General features: G+C 38.9%; 1 protein-coding gene across 1 annotated transcript in view; it reads left to right on the top strand.

Moving 5' to 3' along the window:
* The window catches only part of LOC101860127 (lysophospholipid acyltransferase 5), a gene marked incomplete at its 5' end in the record, with an annotated part of 13,934 nt that extends 5,529 nt beyond the window's left edge, over positions 1-8,405 (top strand). Inside the window, 7 exon segments of the mRNA XM_005109129.2 lie at positions 548-656; positions 1,797-1,883; positions 2,972-3,138; positions 3,884-4,031; positions 5,103-5,261; positions 6,198-6,322; positions 7,763-8,405. Of these exon segments, the coding sequence (XP_005109186.2) occupies positions 548-656; positions 1,797-1,883; positions 2,972-3,138; positions 3,884-4,031; positions 5,103-5,261; positions 6,198-6,322; positions 7,763-7,781 (814 nt within the window).
* Between the last annotated feature and the right edge of the window lie 7,595 nt (positions 8,406-16,000).

The raw sequence follows: 16,000 nt of genomic DNA on the forward strand, positions 1-16,000 counted from the left end.
TGTGTGTGTGCGCATATATGTGTGTGTGATGTGACGTGACGTGATGTGCTGTGGTGTGTGTGTGTGTGATGTGAATTCAGCATCTTCAAAATGATATACATAGCAGCTGGGGAAAATGAAGTAGGTACAAGAAATGGGTAAGTTGGCGATATTGCAATTCATTACTCCTCAACTATTCTCTCTCTCTCTCTCTTTCTTTGTGTGTCCTGTAAAACTCTTATTAAAAGTAAAACTCTTTTTTAGTATGTTTTGTATTTCTTTTTTTTTTTAACATCTCTAATGTTCAGCACTTATATAACCTAATTATGTTGCACGTGACGTAAAACTCTCACCTAAACAATTTGTGTGGGTGGTTGGTGGGTGCTTTGGTGTGGTTTGCTCCTTCTTTCCTATCACACATCTATCGTCTTTATACCTCCTTCTTTTTTGTGTTTGTTACTCCCTTCTAACACTTTTAATCTTTGGCACTTATATGACCTTATTTTGTTGCAAGTGCTGTAAAACTCTTACGAAAAAAAACCCAACAATTTGTTTATGTCTCCCACAGCGTGTCGGCTGGCCTGCAGAGACTGATCCTGGGAGTCGCCTACATCTTCGTGTTCCAGATCATTGCCTTGTACTTGCCAGATTCTTATCTGGAATCTCCAGAATTTTTTGTGAGTTTAAATAGAATATTCCAATCTGGAATCTCCAGAATTTTTTGTGATTTAAAACAGTTCTACTTCGGAATCTCCAGAAATTTTTGTGAGTTTAAACGATTCTTATTTGAAACCTCCAGAATTTTTTGTGAGTTTAAACAATTCTTATTTGGAATCTCCAGACATTTTTGTGAGTTTAGAAGCTTCTTATCTGGAATCTGTGGTCCAGAATTTTTTGTGAGTTCAATCAATTCTTATTTGAATCTCCAGAATTTTTGGTGATTTGAACCAGTTGAAGGCAAGAGAGATTACAATCAGGAAGGAAGTTCTACACCCCCCTTTTTCAAATATTTCAAATATTTGTCTTTAATTTTTTTTAATAGTTTGGGTCATATTGGATGCAGTCATTCTTTTAAAAAGAACTTTATGCAAACTCTGCAACATGTTTAGTTTCAGTAACTGACGAGACAGAAAAAATGCCTCATTTTTCCCGTCAGTTACCGAAACCAAACATGCCATAGAATATGAATAAAGTAAATTTGTTTTCAAATGACTGTATTTTGTATAATTCTTGATATGTTTTTCAAATGTTCTGATCATTAAAGTTAATAAATTAATTGATATTAAATTACAGTGTTATCATTATGAGAAAGTGTAGTCCAAATGTCCAGTCAGATGCCGCGGAATAGCCCTAAATGCAAATTACCTGAAATATTTAGAAAGGTAAATTCGAACTAGCGGGTGGTTGATGGGTGCTCTGGTGTGGTTTTCTCCTTCTTTCCTATCAAACATCCATCATCTTTATCTCTCCTCCTTTTCTGTGTTTGTTACTCGCTTGTAACACTTCTAGTCTTTCGGCACTTTTATGACCTTATTGTGTTGCTAGTGCCGTAAAACTCTTACAAAAACAAAATTCGAACTGCCGTTGAGATTGTCCAAGAGGACTGTCCGTTGTGGGTGGGGAAACGGTTGTCTTTGACAGGTGGATATCTGGGACAGTGTCATTTTTAATAACTTCGAGGGGGGGGGGGGGGGGGGGGAAGTGGTCATTTGTGCAGGTAATTTGTTTTGGAATGGTGGCTGTAAGAGCAGGTTTGACTATAATATTTCCATATTTCATGTTCTTTTTTGTTTTGTTTTTTTTTCCCACGGTTTCAGCAACTGGGATTCCTCTCCAAATGTGCCTTGATTTTACTGTGGGGTAAAAATGCATTACACAAGTATGTTGGCGTGTGGCTCGTAACGGTAAGTATTCTTCTGGGGGGGGGGGGGGTTAATGCTTTTTCATTTTTATCTCTCTATCTGTTTGTATTTGTTTTGTTGTTTATTTTGGGGCTTTTGCTCTGAGATTGTGATTGTATTTTAATTTTTTTATTATTTTTTTTCAATTCTAAATATTCTTGTCACTTATGAGATAAAAATAAAGATTATCATTGTCATTGTGGCCTCTACAGACTACTTCACTATTGGACGCAGGAGACCTGAGTTCGATACCCAAGTGCTTGGAAATTTTTATGGAGTATCTTGGTCTTCCTGTTGGGACAGTGTATCCCTCTCAGCCGGGGTTGGCCCTGATAGACAGGGTTGGAAGCCCACCTCCTAAATGATCTTAATTGTGCTGATGAAGGTGTAAAAACACCTACATTAAAATTTTCTTTTTTAATTTTTCTTATTACTCTTCCCTTTTTTTCTGTATGTTATTCTCTAGAAACACCTGTAGTCTTTGACACTTATATATCCTATTTGTGTTGCAAGTTCTGTAAAAACACCTACATTAATAATAGTAGATAGCATTTGTATAGCGCAAATTCCCGCTCAACAGCAGGCTCTATGTTCTTTACAATCAATACCATTTACCCCAGCAGACTTGATAGCATTCTGAAACAATCTCAGTGGGTGGTTGGCGGGTGCTCTGGTGTGGTTTGCTTCTTAGTTCCTATCAAACATCTATCATCCTTATCTCCTCTTCTTCTTTTTTCTGTATGTTACTCTCTTGTAACGCCTCTAATCTTCTGGCGCTCGTATGACCTTATGCAGTTGCGAGCGCTGTAAAACCTCTACTGTGGGTGGTTGGCGGGTGCTCTGGTGTGGTTTGCTTCTTCTTTCCTATCAAACATCTATCATCCTTATCTCCCCTTCTTCTTTTTTATCTGTGTTACTATCTTGTAACGCCTCTAATCTTCTGGCGCTCATATGACCTAATGCAGTTGCGTTGCAAGCACCGTAAAACCTCTACTAAAACTAAAAACTAAAAACCTCTACTAAAACATACAATCTCAACTTCCCGGGCTGCATGAAGTGCATTAAAAATCACATGACTTTGGTCCCTACAGGAGGGCAGCATCATCCTGACGGGCATGAGCTACAACGGCGTCAACGAGCTGGGCGTGGAGCAGTGGGACGCCTGCAAGAACATCAGGGTGTGGCACCTGGAGAGCGGCGAGTCGTTTGCCGACTTCATTCGCTCCTTCAACGTCAACACCAACCAATGGATGTCCAGGTTTGTCGTCACTTTCTTTTCTTAACATCTGTTTGATTTCGTTGGTCTCTGTGTTGGGATTTTAGATAACATAGTGCTGTAGAAATAGATACCAAGGTTCTTGGCCACGCTGGAAAAGGATATATTAGTATGCACTGTATGCTTCCCAAGAAGTTGAGTTTGTTTCAGAATGCTTTTTTGTGTTTGTTACTCCCTGGTAACACCCCTAATCTCCGGCACTTATTTGACCTTATTGTGTTGCAAGTGCTGTAAAATTCTTACAGAAAAAAAAGACTGGAATATGATAGATATGTTTTATATGTTATCAAGAAAATTGCTTCTGCTAATCAAATGAAATGACTCCTCCCTCCCCCTGCAATGCCCCACTCTGCGGCACCATTGGATAGTGGGTGGTTGGCAGGTGCTCTGGTGCGGTTTGCTTCTTCTTTCCTATCAAACATTTGTCGTCCTTATCTTCCCGCGTTCTTTTTTACGTTTGTTACTCTCTTGTAACACCTCTAATCTTCTGGCGCTCATATGACCTTGTACAGTTGCGAGTACTGTAAAACTCTTACTAGAACTAAAACTCCCTGGTAACACCCCTAATCTTCAGCACTTATATGACCTTATTGTGTTGCAAGTGCCGTAAAACTCTTACCAAAAAAAAAAAGAAATATAATAGATATGTTATATATATTTTATCAAGAAAATTGCTTCTGCTAGTCAAATCAAATGACTCCTCCCTCTCCCTGCAACGTCCCACCAGGTACATCTTCAAGCGGCTGCGGTTTCTGGGCAGCAAGACGTTGTCCCAGCTGGTGACCCTGTTCTACCTGGCGCTGTGGCACGGGCTGCAGTCGGGCTACTACATGTGCTTCTTCCTTGAGCTCCTGCAGACAAATGCCGAGACACAGGTGAGAGCAAGAGCGCGCACAGATGACCTGCGTGATGATAGGGCTGACGGGTTCTGTCTGTACTACTGTGCCCTGCTGGCCAGGCCTTCCTCTTTTCTTTTCCTCTATTGAGTTGATAGTGCCGTAAAACACCTACTCTAACAAACAAACTTTTCCTCTGTTAAAAAACGAAAAAAATAAAATAAATAAAACTAAACTAACAGGCTTACTTAAACAAAACAAAATCTTTGGCACTTATATATATGACCTTATTTTGTTGCAAGTGCCATAACACTCTTTTTACTCAAACAAAAAAACAACCAAATCAATAAATAAATAAAACTAAATTAACTAGCTGTTACGTCTCTCTGTTCCCGTGGCAGTCAGTGCTGATAACTCTTACTAAAACAAAAACAAATATATAAATAAAACGAAACTGTTGCATTTCTCTCTGTTCCAGGTGGATGGTGGGCGGGTGCTCTGGTGTGGTTTGCTCCTTCTTTCCTATCAAAATCTATTGTCCTTCTCTTCCTTCCTCCTTTTTTGTGTTTGTTACTCTCTTGTAAGTCCCCTAATCTTAGGCACTTACATGACCTTATTGAACCCCCCTTGGGCAGTGCTACTGACTGAATTGTCCTTAAGTTATGCCATTCTCAAAGAGGGGACATTAACATGCTCTTATGCTCAGTAAAATTGTTATTGGGCTGAATCATCAATGCTGTGCTCATAACTGTGCCTGAACTGCAACAGGGAACTGCTGCTTTTTCTTTCCTAATCCTTACTGTCATCATTTTTCCTCTACTTCTTTTGTTTGTTTGTCACTCTCTTGTGAATGGCTATTTTCAGAATGCCTTGACAGTCAAAGAAGACTTTTTGTTGTTTAGGCTAGAGAGGTGAGCAGAGTAAGCATGATTCCCCGTTTGATGAGCAGAGTAAGCCTGATTCCCCGTTTGGACTTCTCTGTTGGCTTCCACCCCTTTGCGCTCATATGACCTTATGCAGTTGCGAGCGCCGTAAAACCTTACTACATCTTTTTTTTTTTTTAAAATAAATAAAACCAAACTAACAGACTGTTGCGTCTCTCTGTTCCAGTGGCAGTCGGTGTTCAAGCGGTGCCAGGCGGCGGGCTACCTCCCTGAGGGCGGCCCGCTGTCGTGGGTGGGGCGTGTGGTGAGGAAGCTGGTCCTGGTGTTCCTCTGGTCGTACGCGCTGCTGGGCTTTGTGCTGCACGAGTACAACAGATGGCTCCCCGTGAGTGACCGCTGCCGATGATGATGATTTTTTTTTGGTTTTGTTTTTGTGCGGTTTGTTCTGTTTTGCTTTTATTCATTTTGATTTCAAGGGTGTTTTGTTTTGTTTTTATTCATTTTGATATCAAGGGTGGTTCAAAACTTATTCGATAGTGCCGTAAAACACCTACTTAATCAAATCAAATCCCAGGGTGGTTCTTTTTTCTCGTTGTTTTGTTTTGTTTTTATTCATTTTAATTTCAAGGGTGGTGCTGTTTCTTTTACGGGGTTTTTTGTTGTTGTTTGTTTTGTTTTTGTTTATTTTGATTTCAAGGGTGGTTACTTGTTGGTTGTTTTTTTAATTCATTTTGGTTTCAAGGATGGGTCCTTTAATTTTTATTTTTTTATTTTTTTTTTGTTGTTTTGTTTGTATTCATTTTGATTTCAAGGGTGGTTGGTTTTTCTTCTTTTTTTTTTTTTTTGCTGTGTGGGGGTGGGTAGGGGTTGGAGGGCGCCACTGGTAGGTCCTACTTTTTTTCTTTCCCCTCTGTTGTTTCTGCAGCTTGCTCTGTAATGCTTTCTGGGACTCGGAGAACATTTCCAAATATCCTTGGGTCAGCTGGGGTAATAACAGTTGTAAAGCCCGTCAAGCATGCATATGCTCTATGTAAATGCAATTATTATTATTATTATTGTTATTATTATTATTATTATTATCATCATCATTATTGTTGTTGTTATTATTCTCATAGTTACCATTATTATATTATTATTGATAGTATTATTATTGTCATTATAATTATTGTCGTTATAATTATTATTAATATTGTTATTAGTGTCAACCTTTGATCTTTGCCTCCATAGCCTTACTCGCTGAAGGAAAGAAGAATGTTGCAATGTTTGTTATAATTTATCTTCTTTTTTTTTTTTCTTTCTTTTCCCCTCTCTTGAAATCCAGATCTACCACTCAGTGTACCACGCAGGATTTGTCGTGCCGGCTCTGGTGATGGTGCTGGCCCCGGTCCTCAGGTCTCTTATTCCCGCCCAGTCGCAGACCAACGGCGTGCACGTGGAGAAAGCCAAGTGAGTAGCGTACTTCGTAGGTGTGTGAGTGCAGCTGGTGAGGACTCTGGTCAGTTTTCTTTGTGTTGTTTTTGTTGTTCTTGTTCTTCTTTTTTTTCTTCTTCTTCTTCTTCTTCTTCTTCTTCTTCTTCTTCTTCTTCTTCTTCTTCTGTGACTTATACTTCCATCATTGCAAGCTTTGAAAATATGGAATTTAGTTTAAAGGTGCGACAGGTTGTCGAATGTGCCCTAATAACAGCCGCCTGTCAGTCATAATAAATACTACTTGTTTGCCATTTTTTCGGAGTCTTTGTAACAATAACCCTGAAGTTTTACAAGAGAAGCTAGAGTAATGTCATACCTCTGTGTATAGAGCCACAGAATCATCAGACATGAAGAAAAGGAGTGCAGTAAGAATTCTTACCTCTTGAAGATACATATGTTGTATTTTCAGCTTGAGTCAGGAGTCATACTTTCTGTGAAGCTTCCACTCTGTATAACAATTTCCATTTTTCTGATTTATTTTAGATGCGTCAGAAATGTGTGGTTCTATTTTTCATAATGTGCAGATTGCCTGCAACGTGAGAAATTTGTTTACAAATCGACTTCTCAATGTAAAACTTGCCCCCAGGGGCGGTGCTACTGGCATGGGGACATTAACTTCCCGAGTTCTTATGCACAGTAGAATTGTAATTGTAAATGGGCTGGTTCATCAATATCATGCTCATAACTGTGCCTGAACTGCAACAGGGGACTGCTGCTTTTTCTTTCCTAATCCTTACTGTCGTCATTTTACCTCTACTTCTTTTATATGTTTGTCACACTCTTGTGACCCGCTATTTCCGGGGTGCCTTGATAGTCGAAGCAGACTTTGTGCTGTTGAAGCTAGAGAGGTGAGCAGAGAGAGTCTCATTCCCTGTAAGGACTTCTCTATTGACATTCACCCTTTGGCGCTCATATGACCTTATGCAGTTGCGTAAAACCTCTACTAAAACTAAGTGTCAGACTCTTGTCATGCGTCACTTTTCAAACTGACACATGGGGGAGTCTTCACTAGGTAGTCAAAATACAACTGTGGGGCGTGCTGACAAAATGAGGTACTTCTCGCAATCCAGAAATGGAGATATCGGCCAAAAATTGACACCTGGGTCAAATTTGTAGATTTGTAATTTATGACAGTTTCTTCAAGTTTAACATGTCTTTTATTATTTTATACTTAATAAATTGTACAAAGTCCCCCTATCATCTTGACAGATCTGTTTCCATGGGGCTAAAATCCGAGAAGTAACATATTTTTGTCAGCACGTCTCGTTGCAGTTCACTTTCTTTTGCTGAACAGGTCGTGTTACCGGCCTTAATATATGGCAGCCATGTTTTTGCCATTTTTTCCACCTTTGAATAGCTTTCTTATGCCGTGGCATTTATTGCTGAACTCTTCTTGTTTCTCTTTGCATTTTCTAGAGTGAAGAAGGAGCTGTAACGTGCTGATCCAACAGCGGAGTGGAGCGCCTTGGGAAGGAGCTTGTTCCCCGGGAGATCTGATGACGACTGGCATGTGTGCGTGTGGCATGTGTGTGTGTCTCCTGTGTTAAATGGTACAAGAAATGAAATTCCAGCTCTTTGATGCTGTGCGTGTTCACGTAGTATATTTGTGTGAGATTGTGTGTGTGTGTGTGTCCTTAGTCTAGTTTGAGGATATAAAATCTAGATTGAAATTGTGTGGTGCGTGCATATGTGTGTCCTGACTTTAATGCATGGATTGAGATTCGGGGTTCTGACATAGAATGTGTGTGAAGTGCCAGAAATTTACTGTACACCAGGGGTTTTTTTTCACGTTTTGCCCATTTTGTTATTTGCAAATGTTTTGAATTCATGAATGTGTCCCAGGTTTCAATGCAGAAGCGCCCCTTTTAGCATTTCGCAAATTCCTGTAAAAATCATGAAAATTGTGAGTTCAAGTTGCACACAAGAACAGCCCAAAATACAGTAAGTTCAGGGCTTTTCAAATGGTGTACATCTTTCTTGAAAGCCCCATGGATGCGGCTCTCAGGGCTTGTATCTGCTTTATGTAAGTAAAAGGATTGTCTCTCAAGAGATTTTGGGGGGGGGGTTCTTTTTGGTGATCTTCATTCAGTTAAAGGATAGACTTTTGAGGCATTCTTTGTAATGGTGATTCCAGTGCGGAGATTTTGTTGGGAGTTCCCTTTGCGGCTGTGTCCAGTTTTGAAAATGAGAAACACAGATATGTGAGGCAGCGTGGTGAAATCAGGCGTTCGTCAAGATAACGAAATCGGTGAAGCAGGCATTTTTCCTCCAGTTTGGAAATTTTTATCGAATTTCTGTTTTTGGCTTAACCTCTTTTATATCCATGTTAAAGCACATTTCCATGTGAATTTTACAGAAAAACATTGATTAAAGGCACAAAATATATCATTTTTCAGTTTTGAAAGACTCTTTAGCTATTGGAGTTGCCAAACTTTGGCGGCCATTTTCTCGTTAATTTCACCACTAAAACCAGGTGACCTCACTTCCTTCAATCGCAAATATCTTGAGGTTTTTTTAAGGTAAATGGATATTTATTTCATTGGAACCGAGACGAATAATTCAGCGTTTAGACGATACCAATAACTCCACACACCCAGAAATTGACGAGCGCCTTATTCCACCGCGTCATGACAGGTATATACTTTTGTAGTGGTGAGTGTGTTGCACCAAGCACAAGGAGCAATGAATGTTTAACATATTTCGAGTGATTTATGGGCGAGAATGAGTCGTGCAGACCCTGTGAAGACTTTCTTTTCCATGCTTTTAGCCTTGAGGAGACAGACTGGGGTTTTTTTTGTTTGTTTGTTGGGGGGTTTTTTTGGTGTGGTGTGCATTTATATCCTCGTTATATGAAGATCTTTCTCTGTCTAAACAGCAACAGGATGTCCAAAAGGCTTGTGTACATTTTTTTAAACTGAATAACACTAATTCATTTTTTCTCTTAGCATTGTCATTACGTAAAACACTGTCTTTTCAAAATGATGTAAGGATGAATGTGCCTGAAATTGTAACGCTTGAACGCCCGCATGTCTTATTTTGTTTTGAAGAAAGATACACGTGTGAAGGCTTCTTGCAATGAAGTGAGAATGAGCCGTTCTTAAAATATTGCTCAGGATTAGTGGGTGAGTATCAAAAGCTATAAGTGATCTAGATAACTCCGCTAGAGCAGGGGTCGCCAAACTTTTTCTTTTAAAAGTGGGCTGAATAACGGAGAGAATGCCGAGCATGGGCTAGATAACTGTTTTGTTCAATACAATACGCTGAATGTATATTTAAGAAATAGATGCAATGCTTATAATTAACTGTTTTATCAATGTATGAAATACACCCAAAAAATTATTGACAGCCAAACCTAATACTGCATATTAATGAAAAAATAATTTAATAAAGTAATATTGTAATTAAGATGGTTCTATGAATTCTATTGTACATATATCTGAATCTCTCAAACAAAGCAGAAAAAAAGTAAATGAAATTTATCAAACTGGCATTTCGCTTTCAAGATTCTATCACTTCATTTATGCAAATGTTTCCTCAAACTCGCAAGTTTTTCCAAAATGTGATGGCACAACTGTTTGCCCAAGGAAATGCGTTAAACAAAAGATATGTCACATTTAAGTGGAGTAAGAGTGATTGATACACATTTGAAAATTCATGAAATTTATGAAAAGTATGATGTTTCGTTACCACAGTAGAGTTTAATGAAATTATATTAAATTTTTTCAGTGACTTAAGTCGTGAACAAACGGGTTTCTTCCAAGTTTTGTTGGGTTTTTTTCAACATAGTGACATGGCAGCGGACCAGAGGACTGGCCTCACCGCCGGGATCTGGCCCGTAGGCTGCTGTTTGGTAACCCCTGCACTAGAAATATTATCTGTAGAAAGATGGCTGTTTATATATTTGAACCAGACGTTTATTGTCAAAATATTTATTATAATGGCAAAGTGAGACGGAGGAATGTTGGGGAGGAGTGTGTCCTTTTGATATTTCTTAGCTGTGAATGTAATAAATTTTAATATTCATTCCAATTTTTTGATGGCATGTGTTTCTGGCTTCTGCTCGTCGCATCGTATATACTTTTGCAGTTCTTGACATTTCCGGAACTCCTTTTACTCAAATGATATGTTGGAGGAGGCAGGCCGATACCTAAAATTAAAATAGTATCTCGCAAGACTAATACAGGGAATCCTGGTTTTAGTCTTCAAGGGGGAATCTGGAAGTTGAGTTTTATTAAGACTTTGCCACGAGGACACTGGATGGCGAGCCATTGTCTGGGTGACAGAATAGCGCAACACACTGTAGCAAGGACGTATTTGGTTGATATTGGTAAGAATGTTTGAAAAGTCACTCTGCAAAAGTCTGGTGACAATGGGTGCGTGGGGGGTGCCGCCTATCAGTACGAATATGTTGAAATCATTTTTAAAATTTTCAATTTTATGCAATTTTGACGGCTGAGCGCAAAAAGTGACTATATCCACTTTTCATAGTTTCAAGAAAAACGAATTTGAAATCTTGACAATTTTGAAATCTCTATAACATAGTAAAAAAGAAACATTGATATCTCGATACCGAATTAAACTACGGCTTAGATATTTACAGAGGCAAAAGAGCGGCTTAAAATCTCACTACCCATATTGATTACTCCATTTCGACCAAAATTGTGATATGATCTTTTACTCCCTTGATTCTGATTTTAACAAATTAACTTGCCATTGAGCTGCCCCAACCAATCCCCATCCTCCCAGCATATTATTAATATTAAAAAAAGATTATTTTTTTAAAGCAAGCAGTCAGAGTCGGACAGTCTTTGTCACTGTGTCACTTGCAGCCATCTCGGTGTAACACCCTCTGTGCACCAAGCCGTTGTGGTTGCTCCGTGCCACTTTAGCCATAGAAAAGTGTGAGCTGCACCACCAGAGCCAGGAGTAAGGCATAAACATTAGTTTGACAAAGCGTTAAAAAATTCTGGTGGTTTGTATGAGCTACAAAGGGCTAGGCCAATGGGAGAATTTTTTTTAAAAGAACGGATCGTTGTTAAGGTAGAATCAGCCTCGGCAGGCAGCGTGGTGTGTATTGTTGTACGATCGGGATCAAAGGCTTGTGACACTTCCTGTCAATTTGCTTTATTATTAACTCGCTCAGCCCAGAGCCTGAGATGGTCGGGTTGTGCACTTCTGCGTTGGGCTCAAACCCGACAGTATCGGGATGGAAATTTCTACTGCTTAGTTACGTAAACACACATTCAATTAGAACAGACTATACTTTATAAATGCCCTCTGACCATTTCGTTATAAGAAACAGACTATTACAAGAGCAAAGGTTGCTTTCTTGACGTACAATTGAAAATGATTTGGCACATGGTAACAAAGTGGGAAATGAGAACAAGTCTCGGTCTTTCCTCCGAGCTACTTTTTAGTGCGTGTTGGTGACCTTTTTTCAAGTGGCAATATCTCACAGATCATCAAATATTTTTAATTTCTGAAAGGGTAATAGACTGTGTAATGACTAAGCAAAGTGTGTGTGAAATATTTTGGCGATTGAAGTTGTTATAGTATTTTTTTCTGGTTTTACAAAAATATCTTAAAAGTTAAACCACTAGGCGCTGCCAGTAAGTTAAAAGAGTTGAGCCGACAGCCTTTAGCTTGAACCTTATCCTCCCTTTCCTCAAGGCCATTGCTTCTGCGCCAGAAATAATGTTGGGGGCTCTCGTGGCCTAGAGGTTAAGGTGTTGGTCTCTCATTCAAAGGTCCCGGGTTCGATTCCGGGTAGCGAGCGACCAAAAAATTTTCTTCTCTAAAATTGTCTCCTTTCACATCCTTTCCTGATCTCTAACAATGTTCTGTTGTCTGCTTTCATTTCCACTTTCTGCCCCCACCCCCTCACCTCCTTTGCCCCCTCCTCTGGGCTCCTGACTCTTTCTGCAGCCTTTCTACTGCTACTCCTTGGCTCCTCCTAACTGCTGTCTTTCTGCCACACCCCTGATCTTCTGGTAGGAAAGATCTACACCTAGCCTTCTCGGACAAGGGCGAAAAATCTCGGAGGGCCCGTGTGCAAGTTGCGCACGTTAAAGATCCCTTGGTGGTCTAAAATCGATAAGAGTAGGCTTCGGCCGCCACCCGGGCAAAATTCAAAATTTCCTACCAACGAAAAAGTATTAGGTGTGTCCCGCGCGCTCATATGACCTTATGCAGTTGCGAGCGCCGTAAAACCCTATACTAAACAAACAAACAAGAAATAATATTAACAACACCCTCCTCCTCCTCTTCTTCAAGTATGGTTTTGATTTAATACACTTCATATTGTCTGAGTGAGGGCTATCCATGGTTATGTTAATAATTTTTAAGCCAGATTTCTTTTTTTTTTTTTTTAATTGCCAAAACATATGTCGATGGATGGGCAGCCCTGGGAGCATAAGTTTATTGAAATTCCGTCGAGTAGCCTTGTGAAGTCTATCGAGTCATTCTTTTAATTGAAGTCCGAAAATGTCTGAATATGTTCCGAAAGTTTTTGAGGGTCTGGATGCAGTTGAAGACATGATACTTTGTTCATGAAACTGATTAATCTTTCAAAAATTTGGTACTACTTCTGTACTGTTTTTGTGACTATCGTTCTGCTGACTCAACAAAATCAGCAGCATCAGAGGCATTGGGTCAGATACTAGGTTTACCAGGGGGTTTTACTTATGTCTATGACTCTATTAGTGATAAAGTTTGTCAAAAATATACTTTTTTATTGTGGGAGGAGGGGCTGGGGCTGTGGCTTAGAAATGTAAGTAAGATGTAGCTGTTTGCTTTTTACGTGTGTATGTTATTTGCGGCTTGTGAATAGATGGTAAGTTTTCTACTATCTAGAGAACACTTTATATATATCTATTTATGCATCCCTTTTTGTGTCTTTGAGCATCTGTGGATGTGCGGTACATGATGTCTTTTTGTCACTGCAGGAAACAGCTGTTGCGTTTGTTGACATTTTCTGTTGTGTCGTATTTTGCAAGGACATTCTTTTGTGACTGTCTTCCCTTCAAACTTTCAAGTCTTTTCTCGCACAGCTGTTGTTCCTGTAAGCCACTGATAATTTCATGACTCAACAAATATATTTTCTGATAATGCGTTTTTGTGGGGATTTTTTGGAATAGCTGTCTGTTTGTGGATGTTGACGAATGAAAAGGTAGTTTGTTGCGTTTTTGTCATGGGGGAGTGTCGGGTGAGGATGAACATTTTTGACCAATAATGCCTCGGATTTCGTTGAGGTTCTCAGAACACTTTTTTGGAATTGTGAAGGTTTTTTTAAATTCCTTGTTCAAAGAGAAAATTATTGTTGATATTTGTTTAAGGACATTGGTTCTTCTGTTAGTATTGTACTTTATTGACTTTGTGCTTTGTTGCAACATGAACATATCAATGAAGGTTGAAGCTCATGAGATTGTTGTTGATAGTTTGAAATATTTATACATTCAATTGTGATTATTATAATAGAAATCTTATTCATATTTGTATGTTTGCTAATATAATGAAGACATTGAAAATGAGAAGTTTATTCCAAAAAATTAAAAAATAATGTCGCTCAAATAGGAGTGGCTGTAGATTAGTTCTTTTCCTTTTTTTAAGTCTGCTGCTGTTGCCGCTCTTCCGCCATTGAAAGTTTCTTTTTGTTTTTGTCTTTTTTGCACATAGATCGAAATTGCACTTATATAAATCTAGTTTAGATGGCAAGACATTTTGTAAGAGCTTCTGCATGCTTACGTTATTTTGTTGGAACAGATTCAGAGAAAAAATCTCCCATTTTCTTTTTTTTTCTTTTTTTTTTTTTGTGTAATTGGTGGGAGGACTCATCATGTTGCTTTTGCCAGCTGTAAAAAAAAAAAATATTCTTTTTGTTAATTTAGGTGCCATTTGCTGAGAGTGAAAGTACTGTTATATATATTGATTACCCTGATATACATATATTCATTGCTTGCCAGGCCATATGACTGTTACAGTCAAAATATCGAATCAATTTCAACAAGACCCTGTAATGATGACTGACATGGTCAGATTGGAATTAAATCTGTTTTACCTTAGTATCCCTGTCTGTCTGCAGGGACACTGTATCTCCCACCCCTCCTGGTTTGCCTGTGACAAGCAGGGTCGTTTCATAAACAGTGTCAGTGATGTGGATAGGGGCGTAGAACATTAACAATGACATTGAAGATGAATTCCAAGAAAACATTGTTGTGCTGTAATGTTCTTTTGCTGGAATATGAATAAACATACCGCTAACGGTTAGTGTGGTGCGTTTTTATTTCTCGTGTGACAAGTTGATCATTGGAAAATATTTCAGAGATAAAGCTAATTTATGTGATTGAAGGTTAAATCAGAAAACTAGATACAGGAACATCTTAGCCTCACTTTTTTGTGCCAATTTGAGCTCTTACTTTTTAGAACTTACTAGAAGCCTAATTTAGGGTGGTCTAGCTTTCTTTGGCTCGTGACATTTTAGAAAATAAATGGCCATGGTGTGACATGATTTTCTAAGCACAGAGAAACATCTACTGTCAAAGTTAGTGGTTGTGGGGGTCTCATGTAAGGACTACTTAGACACAGAAGAACAGCTGTTGTTAAAGTTAGTGTATTAAGGGTGTCACAGAGGGGCTAGGAGGTCAATGACTAGTGTTACATGCTCTGACTGTTTTTCGGGAGGAAAATAGACTGCAGGCAAGGGTATTTGGTGGATGCAAGGTAGGTGATGTTTAAGCAAATTTCATTTTCCCTCCTGTATAAATAAAGTATAATTAGTTCCCCCTCCCACTCCCCCCCTCCCCCTTCCTCAATCCATGACAATACAGCAATGCTAAATCTAACAGCACCTACAGTCTTTTGTGTGGGGTTTTTTTGGGGGGGTTTTTAACAATGTGCAAATGTCCCGATCTGAGCGTTCTTTCCTCAAAGGTTGTCTCTAGGAGGGAGGCTGTTAAGAATTTTTTTTCTTTCAACTTTGCACATTCCAGTGTTGGTTAAGTCATGAACTGGGACAGGCCAAGGATATACGTATCAAGCAGCTTGTATTTTTTTTTTTGGTCATGCACTTCAGGATTTGCGTCATTTATCGGCATATTCTCAATCCAGATTTTCGCATGTTGTTCAAACATTTCATCTCCTATCTATCATTCTTTGCTTAGCTTTGAAAAAAAATTAAGCTTGTAAACTAGGCTGTACGTGTACTTTCTTATACTTTCTTTGTTTCTTTCTTTAACTTTTTTATCAGGGGGAAGGGGGGGGAGTCATATCTGTTTTTTCTTGAATTTATCTAAAAATGTAGATTTGAGGCTCTCTTTATTGTGGAGCGCCAATAGCCACCAAGGAGTGGGCTTTATAGGAGTGAATTTTTCATTATTAGCATTATACTTTCTTTTTTTTTTTTTTTATAGATTATACACAACATTGTTGCTCATAAGTTGAGAAAGAGAGACAGGTGGATTTAATGTCTGCTCTCAAGTTCTTGCAGCTGAGTGAGATAGGAGGAGGATGCACAAAATAGACAGCTCCTACGATCTCTACATTTTATTTTACATTTCATTAAGTTACAGGACAGGTATAGAAACTGAACCCCATTTCACTGTTCAGGTTTCAGCATACATTAGTAAGTCCCTAGTTTCAGCATATATTTACATTTGT

The sequence above is a fragment of the Aplysia californica genome, unplaced genomic scaffold (assembly GCF_000002075.1).
Source record: "Aplysia californica isolate F4 #8 unplaced genomic scaffold, AplCal3.0 scaffold00749, whole genome shotgun sequence".
In the NCBI taxonomy this organism is placed as follows: Eukaryota; Metazoa; Mollusca; class Gastropoda; order Aplysiida; family Aplysiidae; genus Aplysia; species Aplysia californica.